The sequence below is a fragment of the Hevea brasiliensis genome, chromosome 11, assembly GCF_030052815.1.
Source record: "Hevea brasiliensis isolate MT/VB/25A 57/8 chromosome 11, ASM3005281v1, whole genome shotgun sequence".
Taxonomy (NCBI): domain Eukaryota; kingdom Viridiplantae; phylum Streptophyta; class Magnoliopsida; order Malpighiales; family Euphorbiaceae; genus Hevea; species Hevea brasiliensis.
The window spans coordinates 60,706,762-60,728,638 of record NC_079503.1 but is presented as its reverse complement, the minus strand read 5'-3'; the positions used below and the strand labels follow the sequence as shown (position 1 = coordinate 60,728,638).

The following is a 21,877-nucleotide window of genomic DNA, read 5'->3' as shown; positions in this document are numbered from 1 at the left end:
CTTGGGTTAAGGAAGATGACTTTTTGTTTTTTTTTTTTTTTTCTTTTCTTTTCTTTTATCTTTATCACTTAAAGAAGACCAAAAATCCAAATTAATAAATAAGTTAATTAATTCCTTTATGGCATCATGCATGAGGTCATGCATGATGTCATCACCTTTTTACTTTTCCCTTTTTCTTTTCTTTTTTTTTATTTTTTATTTTTATATTAATTCTTTAATTTAATTCTCGATTCTGAAATTTTCTTTTCTCTGATTTTATTTGACAGTTAGGTTCGGAGTCAGCTCTCGGGGTCAATTGACCAAATTGCCCCTCGCCGGTTCATCCCGGTTTGCAAATAATTCTATATTTCTTCCGGCTCCCTGACCTAATTATTTGACTGGCTTAACGGTTTTTTTTCGTGATTTTCTCTTTTCCACTGTGTTCATAAGGGTCCTAAGGACCGCAGCGTCACATTTTATGGTTCGAAATTTGAGTTTAAAATGACTTCGCAGTCGTTCCCGAGGAGGTCACCCATCGCTGTGACTCTCGGCTCGTTTAACTTCTTATGTTCTGTTTTTCTTATTTATACTTAAATAATTGAAATTACTAATTATTTGTATTTATGGTTTCTCTAGTTGTCTTAAGTGTGGTTCTAATCCCCTTAATTGTCCGGACCAACACCGGTCACCGGAACAGTGAAATATACCAGGCTATACAAATAGGGGTGTTGCAATAACTCCAGCAAATCCAAATCAACGGGCATCACTAGTCCAGCATTGCGATACATGCATCGGTTCACCGCCCACACCATCATGGGCCGTGGCGATAGCGTTGGCGTTGTCAATGCCAATGAGCTTTTCTTTTTGTGGTGTATGGTCACTGGACAACGGTGTAGCACTGGCTTTTTCTTGTACAACCATCTCTGATGCCTTTGCCATCAGTCTATCAGACACATTGTGCTTGGAGGCCTTGTCATCACCATTGCCCTCCACTTCGGCTTTGTTCTAGAACATCACAGACTGCGCTTTGTTACTGGAACATCGAGAATTAATCAAACTATCTGCATATCCATGGGGATATGTAAGAAGGTGGGCAATAAATGCTACTTGGTGGATGCCGAAGGGAACACCATCCCTTAGAGAGACGAGGCAAGGGAGGGACCTGGTGAGACTTCACAGCCTTAAGAAGAAGGGCAAGGGCGAATGTTCAAAGAGTCCCCCGTTCGAGTGCCCCCATACACACCACCACAGACAGATCCGGTCCTCGCATACCTGCAATGCATGGAGACCACAATATACGGCAGGATGCGAGCTATCGAAGACAGCCTCCAAGAAGCACACAACAAGCTGGACACACTAATGGACAAGTTGAATGAGGAGGATGAGGAAGAAAAGAAGCAAGGATCACTAGCATCACCATTATCATCATCAGAGGCCTTTTAGACATAGGACTATAGGATAGGATCTTTATTGTAATATCTTACATGCCCTAGTCCTAACTTGCAACTATAGGTCTCTTTTATTTGCTTTATGTTCAAAAATTTTCCATGCTTAATAAATATTATGCTTCCTTAAAATTTTTGTACGTTTGATCTGATTTTGCACATTATATTGACATTGAGGACAATATCTAGTTTGAGTTTGGGGGGAAATACATTTGCACTTGCATATCATTACATGCACATCATTGCATTATTTAAACTCAGCTGCATTATTCTTGAGTACCAAAATTTTCGAGAATTTTTGAAAATTTTTGGATTGTAAGTCGTAAAACTTAGCACTATAACCAAATTTTTAGTAAGCTAAAAATTGGACTCCACAGGATAGAGGAATGAATGTATCTAGATGGGCAAAAAGGGATTCTATCATGTTTGTGAAGAAACTAATCTCTTTTATGGAACTAGACTAGTTAAACCTCTTCACAACTATTAATTTATCACATTGAACTTGTAAAATTAGGAGAACAAATTTTGGAACACAAGCAAACTCAAAAATTGCCTCACTAGCTCTAGAACATATCTCTTGGACCTATCAAGGTGAAATCCTAGCATAGGCTTGATGAAGAAATGATTAAGGCATTCTTTAATATAGCCTCACTAAGCCTTAACCACCCCTAATTAAAATGTATATCCCTTGTAGCCAACTTGAAGCCTATGTTCATCCCTTAAAATTTATTGTTTACCCATGTTTAACCCATGTTTATCACCTAGCCCCTAACCTAAACCCCTACCATACCCTTTTGAGGAAGCAAAATGCATGAAGAAAATGAAGAGAGGATGTGGAACTCAAGAAAGAATGCGAGTGTGCAATTGAAACCAAAGAAAAATTTGCCTTTCCAACCCAGCAAAAGCAATGAGTTTGGGGGAGAGGACAAAAAGGAAAAAGAAAAGAAGTCCTAAGAGAAGTATCATGGAAGCATGCTTGGCAATATAAAAAGCCAAAAGCCTTTCCACTCCAGGGAAAATATGTAGAAACAAACTCAGTATATTTGGATTTTATGCATCCATGCTATCCTCATATTTGCATTCCCTAAAAACCTTTCATTGGCAACCAAGTCATTATCCTTTTAGCCCCATTACAACCCTTTTTAAGACCTTTTAATATTTTGAAAAAGCACATGCTACACTAGTGGAGATAGGAAATTGAGATGTGCCTATGGAGTTGGAATTGAAATACTTCATCTCAAGAGGCAGATTTAGGGGAGTTAGTGTTTCTTAATTCTATCCTGATAAATTAGGTTGTTTGTAGCTTATTAATGGTCTTGTATAGAGGAATAATTAGTCGAAACATCATGAAACGAGGTGAAGTTCCAAATAGGCAACTATTAGAACCCTTATGCCTTGAAAGAGCGAAGTTGGTATAAAGGATGGAGGAGTTCAATTCTATGCTTATTAACTTGATTTTTGTATTCCGAAGTATCCCCAGAAATGTGTTTTAAAACAGAGTTTTGCTTTGCTTGAGGATAAGTAAAAGTTTGAGTATGGGGGTATTTGATACACTTGAATTGTATAGATGTTTTTAAGCACATTTGCATTCTATTTCATAGCATTTAGGCAAGTATTTTCATACATAATAGTTTATTTCATTAGCTTTTGTAATTTCTACTATAAAGCCCTTAACTCCATGTTTTCTACATCATTTCAGGTGTTTGGGTGAAGCTACAGAAGTATAAGAGTGCAAGAAAAGCTTAGTGGAGTCGAGAGACAGAGAATTGCTGCTGATGCAAAGTACACAGGTCGTGTAAACCAAGCCCAGACCCGTGTAAATCTCTGCCAAAAGAAAGCCAAGAGAATCGATGAGAAACACAAGTACACAGGTCATGTAGTGAGACTCGTGTAATCTACAGGGACCCGTGTAATCTACAGGGACCCGTGTAAGTCTTTACTGAACGCAAGCTTGAAGAAACTTATGGGAATAACAGTACACAGCCCGTGTAATCAGGTCTGTGTAGTTGGCACAGACTCGTGTAACTTTCTGCGCCAAAACAAGACCACGCGATTCTCCTCCAGCAAGTTACACGACCCTACCTTGTGGGACCCGTGTAGTGACACACAAGCTGTGTACTATGCTGTAGCCAGTTTTATAACTCGAATTTCCCTCCTGTTTTCGGATAAAAACGAGAGTCTTAAGGCCTTTTGGACTCAGAGCAACCTAACCCTAGAGCAACCAATATAAATAGAAAAGAAAATGTCAAAAGTTGGGGGATAAAAAAAAAAAAAAAGACAACTGTCACGGGGAGAGCTACTGAAAGCTGTAACTATCGGGCTCTGTATTAGTACCAAAAGAAGTTCTCCAGCTAAAGTTCCATAAGATCAAAGCTGCAAACTATCTTTGGTTTCTTCGTTTCATCTCCCTAGACAGATTTCTATTACTTTATTTCTTTACATGGTTTTCTTTTTACTGTTTTTACCTTTAATCATGATGTTTGTTGAACTCACCATGAGTGAGTAGTTTCCTTATTCTGGATTTAGGAGAGTAATGCTTGTAATTATTATTATGGATGAACATTAAGTTTTATTTACTGGATTTGAGATTCGTTTCTTGATTTGATTTCTTATGATCCTAATGCATGCTATGTGATGGTACCCAGTTAGACATGATTGTAAATGTTGATTGAAGGACTAAAAGGTGAATATTAACATTAGAAAATCAAGATCTTAAACCCAGGAATTCTGACCTAGACATAGGCAGATACCTTTGTGGAACCTAAAAATTAGTCAAAGGTCTTAAAGGATTTTAATTAAATTGATCACCACGAAAGTTGGGTTTAAGTTATTTAAAATACACCCTAGATGCCTTGAGAGAGGATTTAGGATAGTTTAGGGCTAATTTTCATCAAGGAAAATGATCCTCAATTCAGTAAATAAAGGAGATAACATCCCTAATAAGATTCAAGTGTGAAATCTTAACTCCAGAATTGCTCCAAAAATAGATTACTTCATTTTAAGTTTACCATTCTAGTGTTTAAAGTTAACAACTTTACTCCCTAAACATTCGAAAGCCTAGACAGTCAAAATTGCTATGTAAATTGGTACTTGCTAAATAAAAAAAATCCTCGTGGGAACGATACTCTACTTATCACTTTATTACTTGTTAGCGATCCGTGCACTTGCAGGGTTGTAAAACCAGCAAACAGTATATTACTCAGTGGTGCACAACTAGTAATTTTAAAACTTAAAATAAAGCACAACTTGTCAAAACATAATAAATCATATTTTCCATAAGCATGAAAACATCACACAAAAGTTCTAAGTCCATAAGAATCATTTATGGAAATCACCTTTCAATGAAGAGGTCATAATTTACAATCACAAATCATAAGTGTTGCCAACATCAACACACAATTTAGACCATGAAACAAAATTTCACGATCAATGCCATATTGTACACCACGACAAAGCAATCTCAACCTCATTAATTGTTATTAATGAGGAAAGGGCTAGCTAGCTAATGAGTACTCATATAGTCTGACCCCACTAACCGTTATTAATGGGGGACATAATTATAATCAATTATCAAATCCCAATTAGCTGTAACTACTGGGGAGTTTCGAAAGGGACTGTCATGCTAACTGTGGTTTTAAAATAATTTCCAAAAGTTTCTCAAATAACAATCACATTTGCAAATCAATAAACATATTCAAATCATCATAAAACCCATATAGAGGTGACAATACACAAATTTCTCAAATGCAAGAAAAAATCCATATCGCATTCAAAATAAACTAATTCAAATCAATTTACAAAGTTAAAACAAAGAAAAGGGTTAGTTGTGCACAAACCCTCAATGATCTCCTTTCTCTTCACTCATTTCTCCTTCTCCATCCCAACCTCTTTTTCTACTAAAAACACACAAGTAGAATGTCTCAATACTCACCTCAACTATTGCTAAATATTCATTTCATGAATATCTAATGCATCCTTAAGTTAGCTTTGTAACTTCAATAAGTTTTGGAATTCTGGATAGCTTGGTGCTCTAATTTTGGAACCCAATTTTTACCTAGTTCCATTCATAATTTGGCTAAGTGTTCTCCATGAAAATTATTCCTCTTTATTTTTCTTTTTGAACCACCTCATTCGGAGTTTTGTAGCCTAAGTTATAGTTAAATTAATTTTACTGTTCACGAGAATAGATTCTATAGATTTCAGGATTTCCAAAATTTTACCTAATTTTGCATCTAACATTCCAGCCTCTTACATTCATAATTTGATCTAGTCCTTAAAATAATATTGTAGGTCTCTGTATTAGGTTTCCAACCCATTTTGAATCACTCCAATTGGAGTTTTGTAGAGAAAGTTATGACCGGTTGACCATGCTGGGGTCATAAGGCCATTTAGCTGAATTACAGGAATCCAGCTTGGGCATTCTAACTTTTCCTAACAATATATTTAAGTTTCCCTAAGATCTAGGTTCTGGTCAAGACAAAAAAGTTGTAGTTCTATGTGTAGTAAAAATTTTGGCTTTGGAATGATTGTATTTACAGTTTTTTAGACCAAGTTATGGCAAATTTCCCAAAACTGGTCGGATGGCCATTTTTCAGAATTTCAAAACTGGTCCAGGTTCTAGCAAATTTATTAACCCAAATTTGCCTAGCAATTTGATTAGATTAAGTTCATAATTTGGCCTTAAGTTCTTCATATGAAATGTTCTACTATGTTTTAGGTTTCCATCGGTTTAAGAATCACCTAATTTAGAGTTTTCTAGAGTGAGTTATGACAATTCTAAAATTACTATTCATGTGGTCACTCTGTCAGGTCTAGATTTCCTATATCCGGATTCAAGTCTCATTTAGGGCAGCTGAAGGTCATTTTCCAGGTAGGGTATCTTCATGAAAGTTCTCGCCCTATGTCTTAAGTTTTATTTTCAATTAGTTTCACACCAATTGGAGTTGTGTAGCTCAACTTATAGGCTGCCAAGCACATTGGACTCAGTGTCCAAAATTTCAGCCCTAAAGTTCAATTTTCATATTCTTCAATTACTTCTACTAACCAACCTCAATTCACATTTAATTCACCCCAAATGACCATAATTTAACATTAAACACATCAATGGCACTTCCTAGCACAAAACTCCCAATTTTCCAAAACCCTAGTTTGCAATTTCCTTGATCCATGCAACTCCATCAATTCCTTTCATCCAATTAATGTCAATTCTCACTCAAGGCACCTGAAATGAACACAATTGTCATTATAAACACTAACTACACTTCATAAAATAAAATTCCTAATTTCCCATGAACCCTAATCTTCCATTTTTCAATTTATGCAAATCTCATGCAATCTCACTACCCCAATCATACATACTACTTCAATTAAACTTGAATTTATCATTAATTAAATTAAAACTCATCAAACCCTATGTTTTCCCCAAGTTAGCAAAAAATTTCCCTCTCCATTGATGCATGATTCTCATACTTTCTCATGTAATTTCATCATAATCTAACTTGATTCAAAGCTTGTATAACTAATTAAGCATGATAGAAACTTACCTCTTGATGATTTTTCCCAGTTTCCAATTTTTTTCCAATTCTCTTATCCTTCTTGCTTCAATCCCTCAATCAAAGATTTCTTTGATGTTTTCTTCTAGTGGGCTACGGGATTTATGGAGGAAATTCAAGGGAATCAAAAGCTTGAAAGGGAATCAATGGTGGAAGAAGGAACGAGAAGAAGAGAGAAAGAGAGAGAGGGAGAGAGTGAGTGGGGCAGCAACAATGGGGAGGGAAAGAGGGTTTTGTTTTCTTTTTATATTTATCCTAATTTTTAATTTATTTAATTCATTTAATTGAGTTTTCCAAAGCCCATTGGTTATTAATTTCTAATTTGGTCATAATAGCATTAAATTTTAGGTTTTCATTTCTTTTATTTTCCCTTACACATTTTTACTTGAAGTTTCCTCAAATTTTCTTCATAATTTGATACATTATTTCTCATTTAATTTAGTTGACATTTTGGTTAAAAATCAACTCTTAAAGTGAATTGACTAAAATGCCCCTCATCGGGTTATACTCCATCTTTTTCATAATCCCCGATGAGTCCTTAGGTCTTTAGTTCACTTTAATTTTTATTGTGTCTTTCTCAATTAATTTTTTTCTTTATTTTTGGTCCTCAAGGTGGCTTGAATAGTACTACTCATAAACCAAAAATGGTACTACTCAGAGCTCGAAGGTTTGGGGTATTTTAGCTTCTTTCTTATTTAAGAGGTACCTGATAGCAGTATGGTTTGTGTATATGAAAACTTTGGAGCCAACCAAGTAGGACCTGAATTTGTCAACTACAAACACGACTGCTAAAAATTCTTTTTCTGTGGTTGCATAGTTGACCTATGCATCATCAAGTGTTTTGCTAGCATAGTAGACGGCATAAACTTTCTTGTCTTTTCTTTGTTTAAGCACTGCCCCTACTGCGTAATTACTTGCATTGCACATTATTTCAAATGGCATTTTCTAATCTCGTAGTTGCATAATTAGAGTTGAAATTAGTGCTTCTTTTATCCTACAAGATGCAGCAAGGCAACTTTCATCAAAGTCAAAACGAATATCTTGACTTAGCAAATTAGTTAATGGCTTAGCTATTTTGGAGAAGTCTTTGATGTATCTTTTGTAGAAGCTCGTGTGTCCCAAAAAGCTTTGCACTTCCTTGACTGATGAAGGTGGTGGCATTTTTTCAATGATCTCAATTTTTGCCTTGTCTGCTTCGATTCCTCTTTCTGAAACTAGGTGCCCAAGGACTATGCCCTCTCTTATCATTAAGTAGTATTTTTCTCAATTTAAATCTAGATTTGATTCCTCACATATTTGTAACATTTTAGACAAATTAGTTAAACATTTATCAAAGTTGGTTCCATAAACAAAAAAATCATCCATAAAGACTTCCATTATATTTTCAATGTAATTAGAAAAAATATCCATCATACATCTTTGAAAAGTCACAAGGGCATTACAAAGACCAAAATGCATTCTTCTATATGCAAAAGTACCATAAGGGCAAACGAATGTGGTCTTTTCTTAGTCCTCAGGGTGAATGGGAATTTGGAAAAATCTAGAATACCCTTTTAGATAATAGAAATAAGAATGTTTGGCTAGCCTTTCTAACATTTGATCTATGAATGGTAGAGGAAAATGATCTTTCCTGGTGGCTCTATTTTATTTACTATAATCAATGCACATTCACCAACTAATAACTATCCTAGTAGATATCAGCTCATTATTATCATTTTTTACCACAGTTGTCCCACCCTTCTTAGGTACTATATGCACTGGACTGACCCATTTGCTATTAGATATTGGGTATATAATACCTGCATCTAATAGTTTTAAAATTTTCTTCTTTACTACCACTTTCATGTTAGGGTTCAGTCTCCTTTGCTGTTCAAAGTTAGATCTACTATTTTCTTCCATAAGTATTATGTGCATAGAAATGGAAGGGTTAATTCCCTTAAGATCTTTTATAGTGTACCCTAAAGACTTGTTATGGGTCCTAAGCTTTCCTAAGAGCTTTTCCTCTTCTACAATATTCAGGCTAGCATTTAAAATAACAGGATGTTTAGAATTAGGGTCCAAGAATGTGTACTTCAGTGTAGAGGGAAAAGGTTTCAATTCTACCTATTTTGTCTCTGCATGTGGCTTATTTTTGGGTTGCTCTTCTATCAACTTTTCTACTAGAAGTGCTTAGGCCAAAGGTCAAGGTGGGTTAGCTTTAAAAAACTGGGCGTATGCTTCAATTTCCTTATTTTCGTTCTCCATTGTGTGGCTATGCACTATGCAAGCTTTAAGAGGGTCTTTGGGATATCTCTTTTGAAATTCTTCCTTAACTAGCTTATCTATGATGTCAACCCTTAAACATTTATCAAATTCATACTTATGCTTTATTGCTCAAAACAGGTTGAATTCTACTTTTTCATCTCCCACTTTAAGAGTTAAGAGCCCATTTTTGACATCTATAATTGCTCCAGCGGTTGCTAAGAAAGGTCTTCCCAATATTATAGGGATTTGGATATCTTCCTCTATTTCCTGGACAACAAAATCTAAAGGAATAAAAAATTTGCCCACCTTAATAAGGATGTTTTCTAAGATGCCAACTAGATATTTGATAGACCTGTCCGCCAATTGTAATGAGATAGTAGTTGGCCTTAATTCTCTAACATTCAGCTTTCGGCATATAGATAAGGGAATTAGGCTCACATTGGCTCTGAGATCATAGAGGGCTTTGTCTATATTTATGTTACCAATTAGGCACAATATAAAGAAGCTTCCAGGATCTTTCAACTTTGGAGGCAGCTTATTTTGTAAGATGGCGCAACATTCCTCTGTTAGAGCAACTGTTTCATAGTCTTTCGGTCTTCTATTCTTAGAAAGAATTTCCTTTAGAAATTTTATATAAGATGACATTTGGGATAATGCTTCTGTAAAAGGAATGTTGATGTAGAGTTTCTGTAAAATTTTTCCAAACTGTTTATCCAATTTGGCTTCTAGAATCTTTAAGGAAAAGTAGAGGGTGTTGGCAGGGTTCTAGCAATTTCTTTTTCTTACTTTCCTCTTCTTCCTTGACCTCTTTAGCTTGCTTCTATTCCTCCTTCTCTTGGGGTTCAGAACTTCCTGTAACACCCTCACTGTATCCATTCCGTACATTCTACTGTTTCGGTGATCGGTGTCAGTCTGGACAGTTAGAATGTCTGGAAAAATATTTAAACTAAAGTGAGGAATCATAATTAACTCAAATATTAACAAGAAAAATGTAGAAAAAATTTTAGAAATAAAATACAACCAAGTTAAGTGAGCCGGTGCCCTAGCGATGGGTAACCCAATGGGAAGTTACGGTACTCGCAACTAGGAGCCCTAGACCCAAGAGAAAATTTATAAAATAATTTTTGGAACTCCAGGGAAGAGTCATTGAGGTTTCTATGGCATTAGAATGCCAAGAAAATGCTTAGAAAAATTTTTCAATTAGTACAGACAATTTTAGTCTATTAAGCCAAACGGAGGGCATTTTGGTCATTTCGTCTTCAGAGATGATTTTTGGCCGACTTGTCCAGTTAAGTAAATAATTATTATGACAAAAAATGTGAATAAATATGGCTAAAAATTAAATTGAAAATGAGTAGAGAAGAAAAGGAAAGAAAATGAGATTAAATGACAATTTTGACATCACACGATGTCATCAACCCTTTCCCCACCAATCACATTTAACTAACACTTAAATTAACTAATAAAAAGGGAAAAGGATACAGAAAAAAAATCAAAAAGGAAAACAGCAGCCATCACCTTCAGCAAACCACCCGTTTCCCTCTTCTCCCACCCAAACCTCCATTAAAACACCCCAAAGCTTCATTAGCTCACCAAATTTCACTTGAATTCCTTACCTAGCTTCACAAAAAATTAACCTAACAACTTGAACATCCTCTAGGCAGCCAAAAGAGGAAGAAAAAAAGAAGTTTGGGTAGCTTGAAATTCTGCTCCATTCAAGGTTAGTGTCCAATCTTAGTTCCTTTTGCTTTAATTCATATTTAAGGGCATGAATTATGTAAGAAAAGTAAGAAAATAAAATAAACAAGTGTGTGTGTGTACCCTACAATTTTGGCAGCTAGGGTTAGCTAGGGTTTGATGATTTTGCTTGTTAGAAAAATGGTTATGAGCAGCCTTTGGTAGTGGATGAGGGATTGAACATAATTGAGTAAATGAAATGCAAGAATTGTGCATGTGGGAAATGAAAAAAATTTGACACTTGAACAATTCTAGGGTTTGCTCATGTGATGGTTCATTAACCTTGTAATAGCCAATTAGTGACCATTTGAATGTGTATGATGAGGAAATGAAGTGAGTTGAGGCTTGGCATTTGAGTGTGGGTGAGCTGCCTTGGCTGACCTGCAGGACTAAGCATGATTCCAGCAGGTTTGGGTAGTTATAAATGGATTTGTAGAGGTTCAATTGGTGCAAGGCTAATTGAAAATGAAACTAGACACATAATGGCACCACTTTGGTGAAGAAACCTTGCCCAGAAAACCAAACCTAGTTGACCTAAAAATTGCCCTAATCTGGGTGACTTGCATTCTACCTGGGCAAAATAACCAAATGAACAATGTTTATTCATTTGGTCATAACTCAGTGTATAAAGGTCCAATTGACCTGAAATTTTACCAGTAGAAAGCTGAGACATAGAACTACAACTTTTATGAGGAAATGAAACCCAAATTTTGATCATAACATGTTCAAAAACTGACCTGCAATCAATGCACAAAACCTGTAGAATTGGTTCTACCCAGAAAAATCTAGAAAATTGTAATCCGGCCAGTTATGGTATTTAGCCCATAACTTGAGCTACAAAACTCCAAATGGAGTGATTCAAAAAAGGAAATGTAACTAGACACAATAAGGAACAACTTTCATGAAGACAATTTTACCAAATTCCTACTGTACAAATGACCAATGGAACAGTAAACTTAATACTTAAAATCTGAAAATTGTGAATAACTAACACAAAGCTTTGAAATGAAATTGGCAACCAATGCCAACAACTTTAGAATGCAAAATGTGGTATGTTGGTGATATTTGAACCAATATACCTATTATCTATGAAAAAGTCAACATTTTAGTTGACTAATGAAATGAGTAGTAACACTACATGTAAAGTACAAATATTCAAGAAATGACTTTGTAATATGCCCTAGTAAGCCTAATGTGATTGGTTTGGATAGGTTGGCATGCCAATAGGGTTCTGATAGCAGTACTGCGTATGATGTATGGCTCTATGCCATTCTGTGATGATAGGCTATGGCTATACTGATTATGATATTATACTTGGCTTTATGCCTTATTGCTTTTATGGCTTATTATCCATTCTGTTTGCACACCGGGGGACACATTGTGACCGATGGTGTGACGGCCCGAGGTACCTGGTACGCAGTGCTAGTTTACCCATTTATCTAGTCGAGTTAATTTGTATAGGTTACTTGGGCATGAAAAAGTATAACTGTAATTGAACTGATCATTAAAGAAAATAAGGTATGAAATATCAAAATAAAGATCAAGAGTGATAACAATAAAATATAAAGAAGCTCAAAATCATCAAGAAAACAATTAACAAAATGCATGAAGATGTTAATATCATAAAATGTAATTAGCCTTCGACTAAACAATAAGTTAGTAAATATTCATTTCTTATGAACACAATAACTAGGAAATTTTTACTTTAATTTACATATTATATTTTCTTGTATTATTGGCACCACTAAGCTTTATGCTTAGCACGTCACTTTTGCAACACGTAGGTACTGAAAATTTGGAGAGAGAGCCCAGTAGACCACAAATTAGGTAAGGCCATTCACAGTTCTGCTTAGTGTCCATGTCACCTCACAGGCTACAGTGCATTGGTACGACACTAGGTCCTATTTTGTATTTTGTAATTTTTATAAGTTTTATAATTAAACTCTTATCTTATCGTGTATATTTGAAACAAATATAATATAATTTTGTATTAATATAAGTATTTGTAACTTGTGATTATAAATAACATATGAGAATTTATTTATGATTTGAGCATGATGATGATGTGAAATGAATGAATGACAAATGGAGGAATTATTAAGAAATTGTTGTAAATTGATGTGAGAATTAGAGTTGTGATTTAAACCATTATTAGAAGTGTTTTCTACAGGTTTCGAAGAACTGTTTTCTCCATTTTTAGCCGACACTCTGCTAGATTTTCTATAAAATTTTCAGAGTCGCAAATTAATTTATAATTTTAATAAATGATCTAAATGAGATCAATTTCATAAATTTCACTTAATAACTATAATAAATAAATTAAGAACTGATAAATATCAATGAGATAAGTTATGGTGTTCTGATACACTGTGTGGCATATCTTGCTTGGCTACACTGTAGACGAGTAAGGGGTGTCACATTTAGTGGTATCAGAGCATGGTTTAGGCGTTTCTGGGTCGAGATAGAGTCTATACCATGCATTGCATTCATAAGAGTCGAGGTGATACTAATGCAGATTTGTTTACTTTTGATTATTCAAAGTTAAGATATGGACTTAGAGCCGCAGAGGGCATTAGAAAAAAAAAGTAGAAAACCTAGTTCATGAGGTTATAACGTAATAACTACATAATGTTCTCGATGTTTGTATTGTAAGCTGCAGATTACAGTATCGATATGAGATTATTGTGTAGAGCTACGTGCTTCCTCGTGGTAGAATAAAATAAGAATATTTGTAATTAATATATAATTTGATACAGTTACGCCCGAATAGAGTACTATTATGGGAAATAAATGTGAAAATTCTAGTTAGAAATTTAAAACTTCATAACTAGCCTATTGAAAGATTACACTTCTAAGGTAGCTAGAGTCAGTGACTCGGTTACACTAATGTGGACTACCATTACTACAAAAAAATTGCTATAAGCTTTGAGAATTCAGTATAGCTATAAATTAGAAAGAACACCTTGAGGATGAAGATATTTGGACATAGATATGGAGTCTTATCAGTATTTTAATATTTTTGATAGAAAGGAATGATGTAGGTATTTGAGAATACATTTAAAAATTGTATTGATGCTCTCTCCGGAAGCAAGAAATTCAGAGGTTCGCCTACTCAGAGTTTCAGTAGAGCACCAAGTCAGGGTCAGTCACAGAGGCCCAAATCTCAGTTTGCACTAAGGAGAGGTCAGTCCACCCCTTCAATGGCTAGCTCTCCAGGGACAGTGTACAGGAGACCAGCCCTAACAGTGTCTGTTGCTTTCCCACATTGCTAAAAATGGCATAAGGGTGAATGTTGGAGGATGATAGGTGCTTGTTTACGGTGTGGATCTACAAACCACCTAGTCCGAGATTGTCCTCGCAGAACTACTACATCCACTCCAGTATCAACTGATAGGCCTGCCCCTCCATCTCCAAGGGGTAGAAGGCCGGGTAAGGCTGAGGCCAGATCACTTCCACGTAAACTCGTGACGTAACTGTGGAGAGAGCAGAAGGCAGAAAACCAGCCAGAGCCTATGCTATACGGGCACAGGAGGAATAGGACGCTCCAGATGTCATCAAGGGTACGTTCCTCCTTTATAATACTTCTGTGCATGCATTAGTGGATCTCAAGAAGACTGAAGCAGTGATGGAATGGAAGCCTCCCAAAAATACAACTGAGATCAGAAGTTTCTTGGGGTTAGCTAGATATTATAGAAGATTTGTAAAGGGATTTTCCCTGATAGCTGCTCCAATGACCAAATTACTACACAAGAATATGAAATTTGACTGGAATGACAAGTGTCAAGCTAGTTTTGAGAGGCTGAAGGCTACAATGATGCCTTGTCATTCCAGTGTTAACACAACCAATGTTTGGAAAAGACTTTGTAGTCTACAATGATGCCTCACACAATGGGTTAGGGTGTGTACTCATGCAAGAAGGGAAAGTGGTCGCATATGCTTCCAGGCAGTTAATGTAACACCCTCCCTGTAGCAATTTCGTACATTCTACTGTTCCGGTGATCGGTGTCGTTCTGGACAGCTAGAATATCTGGAAAAATATTTAAACTAAAGTGAGGAACTATAATTAACTCAAATATTAATAAGAAAAATTTAGGAAAAATTTTAGAAATAAAATACAATCAAGTTAAATGAGCCGGTGCCCTAGCGATGGGTAACCTAGTGAGAAGTTGCGGTTCTCGTAACTAGGAGCCCTAGAACTGGGGAAAAAATTATAAAATAATTTCTAGAACTCTAGAGAAGGGTTATTGAGGTTCTTATGGCATTAGAATGCCCAGAAAATACTTAGAAAAAATTTTCAATCGGTACAGACAATTTTGGCCCGTTAAGCCAAACGGAGGGCATTTTGGTCATTTCGCCTTTAGAGGTGATTTTTGGCCGACTTGTCCAGTTAAGTAAATAATTATTATGACATAAAATGTGAATAAATATTACTAAAAATTGAATTGAAAATGAGTAGAAACGAAAAGAAAAAAAATAAATTAAATGGGAATTTATGACATCACATGATGTCATTAGTGTGCCTTCACCCAATCCAATGTTGACACATGGTATAACTTATCTTAAAGAGACAAAATGGGCTGAAAATGAACAAAAAAACAGATCCCTCTCTCCCTTTCTTCTTCCTTGCCGTGAACCCTCTCCCATTCTCACCATTATCAAGCTTTTAAAGCTTGCTTTCTCTCACTTTTACTCAACAAAACCCTAATCTAGCAACACAAAAAAATCTTCTTACACCTTGGAGATTCTTTTGGGAGAAAAAAGAAGAAGAAAAGAAGAGTTTTAGCAAGTGAGAAAAATCTCACTCCATAGAGGTTAGTGACTTAAACTTAAATTTCACTTTAAATTCATGTTTAACAATTATGAATGAGTGCAAATGATAAGGAAATTGATGGAGTACCATTTGCATGTAAACCCTAAGTTTTGGATGCCTTGGTTGGCCAATATTGTGATGATTTTAATGAAGTTAAAAAGGGTAGTATGCCTGCCCACAATATGTCTCTTTTATGTGGATTGATGAAATGCAATCCTAGTGCATGGCTTGAAATGTTGAGTTAGGGTTTGGAGTGGAGAAATGGGACTTTGACCATGTGATGATGAAAATGAGTATTAATGGTCAATTAGTGACTATTTAGTTCTGTTTAAACCAAAAATGAAGTGTGTTGAGGGATGGGATTTAGGTTTAGTGTGGCTGCCCTAGGTGACCTGCAGAATTGGACATGAGTCCAGCAGGTTTGGGCAGCCATAACTTGAATTGTAGAGGTTAAATTGGTGTTTGGCCAATTGGACATGAAACTAGACACAAAATTGCACAACTTTGGTGAAGAAACCATGCCCATAACACTAAACCAAGTGGACCAAAAGCTTGCTCCAATCCGGGTGACCTGCAGTCTATTTCTACAGAATGACCAAATGAATAGTATTTGGTCATTTGGCCATAACTCAATGTAGACCTGAAATTTTACCCACAATAGGATGAGATATAGACCAACAACTTTCATGAAGAAACCTAACGCAAATTATGACCAGAACCTATCTAACAAGTGAGTTGAAGTCACTATTCATTGTACTGTAGATATGGTCAGTCCAGAAAAATTTCAATCCGGCCAGTTTTGGTTTTTGGACCATAACTTAAGCTACAAAACTCCAAATGGAGTGATTCAAAAAAATAAATTCAACTAGACAAAATAAGGAACAACTTTCATGTTTATCATTTTTCCAAATTCCCACTGCAATAGTAACTAATGGAATAGTAAACCCAAAGCTTGAAAACTGAAAATTCTATCCAATTCACATTAAGCTTAGAGATGGCATTGGCAACCAATACCAACAAGTTTAAAATGCAAAAGGTGGTATGTTGATGATATTTAAACTAATTTACCTATAGCCAATACAAAAGTCAACATTTTGGTTGACCAATGAAATGAATAGTAATCATAAAAATTCAATTTCAAAGAATTACATAAATAAAAAGTGTTAAATGCCCTAGTAGGCCTAATGTGATTGGTTTGGATAGGTTGGCATGCCAATAGGGCTCTGTTAGCAGTACTGCATATGGCTTCATGCCATTCTGCATTTCATGGCTTTCCATGCCATTCTGTGACATAATAGCCTTTGGCTATGATATTGAGTTGTTATGCTCGGGTTTAATGCCCGATAATTATTACAGCTTATTAGCTGTTCTGTTGCACACCGGGAGACACTATGTGATCGATGGTGTGATGGTCCAAGGTACTTAATACCCAGTACCAGTTTACCCATTTATCCAGTCCAGTCAACTAGTATAGGTTACTCGGGCAATATTACTAAATCTTACCCAACTTTAATCGAATAATATTGCAATAAATATTTGAAATTAAGTCTATCCAAAAATGTAAACATACATTCTGCATACATGTTATTATTTTATTTTATTTTATTTTGTATTGTCACCACTAAGCAGAATTGCTTAACGCGTCGCTTTTGCCACGTGCAGGTACTAGAGACATAGCTGGGGAGTCCAGCAGACCTCATACGGGGTGAGTTTTCAGATCTGCACTCAGAGTTCAAAGTCACCTCACAAATTGCAGTGCATTGGTAGGACATTGGGCTACCTAAGTCTTTTGTATTTGTAAACTTTTGTTATGTATATTATAAACTCATGTAATCATATTTTTGCTGTAATTACCTATGAGCTGTGTTCAGAAATAAATATGAGTATTTCTCATTGAATTGGGTGTGATATGAGATGAATGTGAATTTTGAGATACTAAATTGATTTGAGAAATTGTTGAAAAATGTTGGTGGTTGACTGAGATTGAGATTATAATTATATTGGAAGTGTTTTTAACAGGGTTCCGAAGAACTGTTTTCTCCATTTTTAGCCGGTACTCTGCCGGATTTTCTATAAAATTTTCGGAACCTCAAATAAATAATAATTTCAATAAATGACTTAAATGAATTATATTTCACAAATTATATTCAAAACTATGATAAAAATAAATTAAGGAATAATAAAAATGATTGAGATAAATAGAGTGTTCCGGTACACCGTGTGACATATCTTACTCGGATGTACTGTAAACGGGTAAGGGGTGTCACAGTTAAGGCCACATGAAAAGAATTACCCTACTCATGATTTAGAGTTAGCAGCAATTATCTTCGCATTGAAGATATGGAGGCATTACTTGTATGGAGAAAAATGCTACATATACACAGACCATAAGAGTCTGAAGTATCTGCCAACCCAGAAGGAACTTAATTTGAAACAGAGGCGATGGATTGAATTCCTGAAAGATTATGATTGTGTGATTGACTACCACCCTGGGAAGGCAAATGTAGTCGCTGATGCTTTAAGTAGAAAATCTATTGTAGCATTAAGATCTTTGAATGCCCAACTGTCCTTAACTCATTATGGAGTTATTTTGGCTGAGTTGCAAGTGAAGCCGAATCTGTTACAACAGATACAGGATGGGCAGAAGACAGATGAGAAATTAATGGCTGTTATGGGCAAAATCACTGAGGGGAATGAAGCTGAATATGAAGTGAAAGAAAATGGGTGCCTGTACTATAAAGAAAGAGTATGTGTACCAGATGATAAAGAGTTGAAAACCAGTATTCTGAAAGAAGCACATAACAGTTTGTATGATATGCATCCAGGAAGCACAAAAATGTATCATTACCTGAAACTCCGATATTGGTGGCCAGGTATGAAGAAGGACATAGTTGACTATGTAACTAGATGCTTGACATGTCAGCAAGTCAAAGCAGAACATCAAGTTCCATCAGGTTTGTTATAGCCCATAAACATACCTGAATGGAAATGGGACCGAGTCACTATGGACTTTATCAGTGGTCTACCTCTCACTCAGAAGAAGCATGAAGATACCAAGATATAAGGTCTTGTATGAGATAAATGCAGAATACCTAGGCAAAGGGTAATTTAATAGAGTTGGAATTGGTAAAAGAGACAGAATGACTGGTAAAGAATCCTAGTATGAGAGATCAAGAAACTAATGAATAATAGAATTTCATGAGTAGGAATACTAATGGTAGAAGAAAAAAATGATGGAAAAGCGAATAAAATTATGAGACAATGATAAGCTTGGCTGTTTGAATCAGATGAATTTCAAGGACGAAATTCCTTTTTAGAGGAGAAGAGTTGTAACATCCTCATTTTCGTAGTCTGTACATTCTACTGCTCCGACGGTTAATGTCTGCCCCGGAAAGCGGAATATCTAGAACTACACTTCGGTGATAATGAACAGACATATAATGATGAAATAAATAAGAAGAAAATGCAAGAAAAATTAAAGACAAATGAAAGAGAGAAAATGAAGCAAAGTTAAACGAGCCGACACTGCAGCGATGGGTGACCGCACTAGGAAGGCCGTTGCCGACCCCAGGACCGCAGGGAACCCTCAGAATTTAATTTCGAGATGTAAGTAAAGGTCTATTGAAATATAATTGACACTATAATTATTAAAGAAAAATTAATAAATTAGTACAAAGAAAAACGAAAAATCAAGAAACAGACAAAAATCGAGAAACAGACAAAAATCGGTGTTACCGAAAAATTGGGAATATAGCCCGAAGTGGGGTATTTTGGTCATTTGACACCTAGAGTTGCCTTTTGACCTAAATGTCCATTAAAAATAAATGATATTACACTTAGAGAATGTCATAAAAAATTAAATTGTCATACATTATAAGAATAGTGAAAGAAATGGGGGATAAAATCCAATTTATAAAACTTTGAATAATTAACATTAAAATCCAAGTTAGTGCTCCACTAACTCTTAATTTTGGACACTTAAATATTCCTTTGGGACAGCATAACCATCATCTTCCACCTTGAGAAATAACCAGCCAAGATAAATGAAGTTCACCATGAAAATCACCATGGATGCCCCACATGCAACCTCCATGGGTGCATGATCAAGCCACCATTTCTACTTAGTTCCTTCATTAAAGCTTGCACACACACCTTGGGCAGTATGTTGGAAGCAAAAAGAAGAGGATTTGATGAAGTTTTGGTGAAGCTCAAAAAAGGTTAGTGCTAGTTTTTCATCCCTTGCTTCATTAAAGTTTGTATTAAGGTTGAGATGAGTTGGATGGTGAAGAAATTTGAAGGATTCGATGAGTTATTGATATATTTAATTTTTGACAGCCATGAAAGTTTATTGTAGTTGAGTTTTTCTTACCTCTAATGGATGGAAATTAAGGTTGATTAACTTAAATGGAAGTTGTAGTAAGTTAATATCCAATGATGTGCATGTTAGTGCTTGAATTAAGGGTTTGAATATGGGTCTTGATGCTTTGGCAAACTGCCATGTTTGGCAGCCTATTAAATCATGAATTTGTGTGTGAATATGTAGTTTATTAATGAAATATGCTAGTATTAAATTGTGGGCAATATGTGTAAGTGATATTAAAGTATGATTATGTTGAAGTGTATGTGTAATATTGATATTGAGATATGTTGAATTTTGGTGGAAGTGAATGTTGAACTTAATGGTGAATTGTGTGCATTGAGCACTTGAATATTCTGCCCAAAATTGTTGCTGGAATTGTGTACAATATATATATATGGAAGTGTTATTGATTGAATATTGAAGTAATGAGGAGGAGAAGGAATATCAAATTGGAAGTGTATGTGCTTTGTGCAGGTTGTGTATTGAAGGCAGTACCTAAATTAGGCCATAAGTGCCAAACTGTGAACCCAATTGGTATGGGGCCAATGAGGGGTGAAACTAGACACCAAATAGGCCAACTTTCATGTAGAAATGTTGCCAAAATTCTACCTAGAAACTGACCTTAAAAATGACCAAATCCGGAATAGCAACCTTGCAACCTAGATTTTTGACCATATGAATAGTAGTCCTTGGGATGACCATAACTCACTCAAAACAGGTCCAATTGACCTGAAATTTTTACCATGGTTAGTTTAGACATAGATCTACAATTATTATGAAGATACCAAAGCTCAGAAATGGCCAGAACCAAGTCAAATGGCTTGCATAAGTTTGGGTACAAAAACTGCTGAACCAAAAGTGACCTAAAATTGACCAAATTTTGCACTAAAGGTGCAATCTGTCCAGCATTGGTAAATTGACCATATCTTGGTCTACACAACTCAGAATGACCTGAAATTTTTCCCCCCGTGCAATAAGACATAGACCTACAAGTTTGTAGTTTGGACGAAACCCAAAAACTGAGGGAACTAGGTCGTCCGGCTAGGTCAAAATAGTACACCGAATTCCCGTAAATTGCAATAAAATGCAATATACCTGAAAATGAAATTGGAAACATATACCAACTCTAAAGGGCTATAAAATGTGATATATTGATAACATTAGAATTAACTCACGTAGAGTGCATTAAGGGTCAACATTATAGGTTGACTAATGAAATGAATTGAAGGGAATAGTACCAAGAGAAATAGGACTTTAAGCTAGACAAATCTAGCACACAAAAATTGAGAAATTGCCCAAATTTTGCACCAAAGGTGCAATCTGTCCAGCTTTAGTAAATTGACCATATCTTGGTCTATACAACTCATAATGACTTGAAATTTTATCCCGAGTGTAATAAGACATAGAGTTACAATTTTGCTTCTTTGACCAGAAGCTAAAAACCAAGGGAAATAGGACTTTAAGCTAGACCAATCTAGCACACTAAAATTGCAAATTGGTAATTACATAAAATGATGCTTGAAGTGATTTGGCAATGAGTGCCAACTTGTGAAAAGGGTAAATTGCATTATATTGACAACATATTGAATTGTAAATTGTGACATGTTGATGTTAGAATCAACCTATCCATGATGCATAAAAAGGTTAATAATTTTATTGACCAGTGAAAGGCATAAAGATGTATAAACCCTATGAATAAAGAATTAAATATGTAACATTGTAATATGCCCTAATTTGCCTAGTTGACTAG

The 21,877-nt window shown here is 35.5% G+C and overlaps 1 protein-coding gene across 1 annotated transcript; it reads right to left on the bottom strand.

The window, feature by feature from the left end:
- Positions 1 to 9,349: 9,349 nt before the first annotated feature.
- On the bottom strand, positions 9,350 to 9,865 carry LOC131170255 (uncharacterized). The gene has a single exon (XM_058129315.1). The coding sequence runs from the start codon at positions 9,863 to 9,865 to the stop codon at positions 9,350 to 9,352; it is 516 nt and encodes a 171-aa protein (XP_057985298.1).
- Positions 9,866 to 21,877: the final 12,012 nt, after the last annotated feature.